The 4,338-nt window shown below is 57.0% G+C and overlaps 1 protein-coding gene across 1 annotated transcript in view; it reads left to right on the top strand.

Moving 5' to 3' along the window:
- Nucleotides 1–272: 272 nt before the first annotated feature.
- BARHL1 (BarH like homeobox 1) overlaps nt 273–4,338 on the top strand; it is a 7,671-nt gene continuing 3,605 nt past the window's right edge. Inside the window, exon 1 of the mRNA XM_006164345.1 lies at nt 273–738. Coding sequence (XP_006164407.1) covers nt 273–738 — 466 coding nt within the window. The remainder of the gene's footprint in view (nt 739–4,338) is intronic.

Raw genomic sequence — 4,338 nt, 5'->3', positions numbered from 1 at the left:
CCCCCCACCCCCCCCTGACACTCCCACCACCCCCCTCGGCTCGGCGGCTCGGCGCGACGCTGCAGAAGACGCGCTGAGCCCTTTTGGATCTAATGCGCAGAGGAGGTTGGCCCAGAGCTCCCGGGCTCCCCCAAGGCTGAACTCCGTCCAAGGTGCCCGCAGGCTCCCTGCCCGCCTTCCCCATGCCAGCCCGCAGCTAGGGCCAGGGGCAGCGGCGGCTGGGGTTGGGGGTGGGTGGGGAGCTTTTGGGGAGGACAGGTCGCAGCTTGGCTATGGAAGGCTCCAATGGCTTTGGGATCGACTCCATCCTCTCCCACCGCGCGGGCAGCCCCGCCCTTCCCAAGGGGGACCCCTTGCTTGGGGACTGCCGCTCGCCCCTGGAGCTGAGTCCACGCTCTGAGAGCAGCAGCGACTGCTCTTCGCCAGCCTCGCCAGGAAGGGACTGTCTGGAGACGGGCACCCCGCGGCCTGGTGGGGCATCAGGCCCAGGTTTGGACTCCCACCTGCAACCCGGGCAGCTCTCGGCCCCGGCCCAGTCGCGCACCGTCACCTCCTCCTTTCTGATCAGGGACATCCTTGCCGACTGCAAACCACTTGCGGCCTGTGCACCCTACTCTAGCAGCGGGCAGCCAGCAGCCCCTGAGCCTGGGGGCCGCCTTGCGGCCAAGGCCGGGGAGGACTTTAGAGACAAGCTGGACAAAAGTGGCAGCAACGCCTCATCGGATTCCGAGTATAAAGGTAAGAAAACAGGAGGTGAAAACTTGGGGCGGGGGGAGATTTTGTATTTCCAAAAACGGATATTTAAAACTTGAGTGCACGGGTGGGGGCTTGCACGTACCCAGCTGGGAGCTTTCCCAGGACCAGGGCTGAGCTTCTAGGTCTTGTTTGAACCTTGCAGACAGCCCTGTGGTTACGCCTTTGAGTAACAAAGAGTCTGGTAGAGACGGTGTGGTGTGGGCTCCGTGTGCCCGAATGCACAATGCAAAGTTTCTAAACTTCAGCAGGGAGCACCCCCAGTGCAGGGGGCAGGAGCAGGTTCTTATTAGGCCAGTGGCCGTTGGGAAGACACTTCTCAGGATCAATGGAAGATCCAAAGCGTTCTGCTAGCAGAAAAATTCCAGCTGGAGTCCTTTGAACAGAACGAATGTTTCGCACTTCAATTTGAATTTCCAGACAGGAAGAGAAACCACGCTGATCCCTTTTCTGGGATCAGTGCGTCTGGGCCCCTCAAATCCTGTAAAAGAGGCACTCTCTTCAAATTAGAAACAGCAGCCAGGGGCTGGGAGCAAGGTCAGAGGTCCAGTGAGAGGGAGGACCCTGCACCCAGCCAGCGGCGCTCACAGAATTCGAACTCGAATTGATCATTTTAAGTGCACTGAACAATAAGCTCCCGGTTGTGTTCAAGACCCAGAGATTCCCTAGTAACCGGCCCCGTGTCTCCTGGCAAGGTTGCTGTCCCTGCTTGCCTTTCCACCTCCCTGAGCTTGTTCCTTTCATCCCTTCTTAACCAAGGAGCTGGGCGCAGGACTGAGAGGAAAGGGGGAAGAAGGATGGAAAGGAGAAAATGGGAGAAGAAAGGGAAGAAGAAAGAGTTGACCAATTTTGTTTCTGACTCCTAGGCGTTTATGCCTGATTTTAGCTTTTTGGGGGGGAAGGGGCCACAAAGTTATTTCTAGAAAGAAACTAAGAGGTGAGGGGAAGGACTACAGGGCTTCCAGGGAGAAAGCCCTCTGTCCCCATCCAGCTGAAAACTAGGAGTGGACAGAGGCTGACCGGAGCTCTTCTGGTCATGGAATTCGTTTCTCCAACTCTTTTCTCGGAACTCTTTTCTCGAGATATCATTTTCCTGCAAAGGAAATTTCTTTATTGTCTTGGGACCCGGCACTCTCTGGGTTCTTCTTACCGAGCCTCCACAGACATTCAGGAAGGCTCATTGGACATTTTCCTCCCAAAGGAGAATTTGCTGTGGTCATGCCCTGACCCCAAACCCAAGCCCATTTGCAGTCCCACTCCACACCCCGTTTCTTTTCATCCCCCATACAGATGGCCAAGCGTGAGCCAGGCAGGGCCAGCGCCCTAGAAAACAGACAGGTTGAAAGGGGGCACCCAGGAAGAGATCCCAAGGGAGAGTGCCCGGAACCAGCCGGTGGCCCTTTGACCTTGCTGCTCCCCTGGGGCCTGTTTAGACTGGCAAAGAAAACTTGCCCTGGAAAAAGACAGGTATGGGGGACGAGAGGAAGGCGATGTAAACAGACGTGTACACCAGCCTGCTTTATTTCTGACAATTCTCAACGAGGGCACTCCAGCTTTATGGTTACAGCCAGAGGCAAGAATCTTCAACCTCGCATGCCAGCAGTGTGTGTGTGGGGGGGTGGCCACACAGTTTAGCTCTTGTCACCTTTTATTTCTTTGCCCCCAGGTAGGATTTTGAGGAGAGGTTTTGTTTAAGATAATTGGAACATCAGTTTTCTTCTCCTGCCCCTGATGTCTGATCAGGGAGGTGACAAGGGCTGACTGTTCCTGTATCATTTAAATAGTCTTGGAGCAGAGGGGAAGACAGTCTCCTTCACACACCACCCCCTTCCAGTCCCCGGACTCCATGTCTTTGCACCTACAAAGCCCCCAAGTGGAAAGGGGATAGGAAGGTCCGGTGAGGCTGAGTCTGGGGCATTTCCCAAACACACAGGTGACTTTCTCAGTGCCCGAGTTCAGAAGCCTGAACAAGACAGACTCTGAGCAAGCCCTGGGGGCTTTAAACTGGTTCGCTCCCCAGCCACCCTCCAGGCTGGGTGGTTTTCTCCAAGGAGGGAAGCGGGAAGGTCAGTCTTGTCCTAAGTTTCTGGTATCAACGGGCTCCTCAAATAGAACAGGTAGAGCCGGACCGAAGCTTTGAAATCGGCTGTGGGCCACACTCCGGGCTGGAGACAAGGTCCATGCAGAAACTAAACCAATGTTTTGCTCTAAGCTGCAGGATCAGTGGGGCCTTGAACTCTGGGGCGTTAACATGTGGTCTCCAGGCCAGAGTCTTGGAGGCTGAGGCCCTACTGGGGCAAGCCTGTGCCGGAGCCTGAAGCAGAGGAGCAGGGAGTGTGCCCGCCAAAGGCTCCAGCCTGCGGGAAACCATGGGAGAAAACCTCTGTGCTGACCCACTCCCTCTCCCTCCCACCTCAGCCCTCAGCGCAGAGAGTGGGCGGTTTTCATAAATACTTCTGATAAGCAGGTCAAAACGTAATATTCTGCAATATCAAGTTCGAGGTTGGAGTAATTGTTGCTTCAAACTTGTTTCAACTTTGCCTTCGGCACAGCAGAACTGGAGTCTCCCCTACCCTGACCTGGCTCAGTCTCCCAGCAGTGGCTGCACCCCACCGTGGCCGGCGGCAGGGCAGGGAGAGCCCAGGGTGGCCGGGGTGGCAGGCGAAAGCTTCAGCGGCTGCTCACTGGTTCAGCGTGCCGGGCGCCGGCCTCGCCGCCAAGCCTGCATTTCTGGTTGAGAAGTCTCACTCCCTAGTGGCTCAATTAACCGGATTATTGTTTCTCACAGAAAGAAATCGACTTGCACTCAGCTGAACCCTGTCACTGCAAATGCCACGCACAATGAAACTCACCATAAAAGAAAACAGAAAAAAAAGAGGGTACAGTGGGGGCAACCCGCCTGTGCCAGTTTGGACAAGTGGTTATTTGATTATATAATCGTTATAGGGAGAGAGGAGGAAAAGTTGAGCCGGTTCTATTCAGTGTGATTCAGTGTCGTTTTCTACGTTGTCGACTGGGAACGAAAGTGGGGGAATAAAAAACAAAAACAACAAAACCGTGGGCGGCGAGCGCAGGGTGGTGGCCTGGAGTGCAGTAGGAGCCACAGCGGACAATGTAATGACAACGAAACACAGAGCTGCGATGCGGGCTGGCCAGGGGTAACCGGGAGCGAGTGGCTTGTTGGCGCAGGTGCGCCGAGCGCCCAGGTCCCCGCGCCCGGGATCTCCGTGACGTGGGGCGAGGGGCGCCACTACAGACTCACACCCCGAGAGGGCCAGGCGAGGTGCGGATACGACTATTCGTTCTTCAGGACAATGACGCTCTCCGGGGCGAGCAGGTTTTTGTCTCTCCACGCGGGTTTTTCGGCCCCCTGTTCTCCGGCCTTCGCTGCCTTACGGTTACAGGCGCGCCGCGCCGCGGAGCCCCTTTGCCAGCAACCCTGGGCCCCGTCCCCTCCGCGGGCAGGCCCAGTGGCTCCCGCACGGCCTCCGTGCATTGCTCCTGCGAGCGCGGGCGCGGCGCTGAGCACGGACAACGCGGGCTCGAGGCTCCCAGGCTCTGCCTCTCTCCCCGCGGCTGCCCGCC

Source organism: Tupaia chinensis, unplaced genomic scaffold (genome assembly GCF_000334495.1).
Source record: "Tupaia chinensis unplaced genomic scaffold, TupChi_1.0 Scaffold143602_1, whole genome shotgun sequence".
NCBI classification, from domain to species: Eukaryota; Metazoa; Chordata; class Mammalia; order Scandentia; family Tupaiidae; genus Tupaia; species Tupaia belangeri.
Note: the sequence above shows the minus strand (reverse complement) of the source record. Positions and strands in the feature narration are given on the sequence as shown.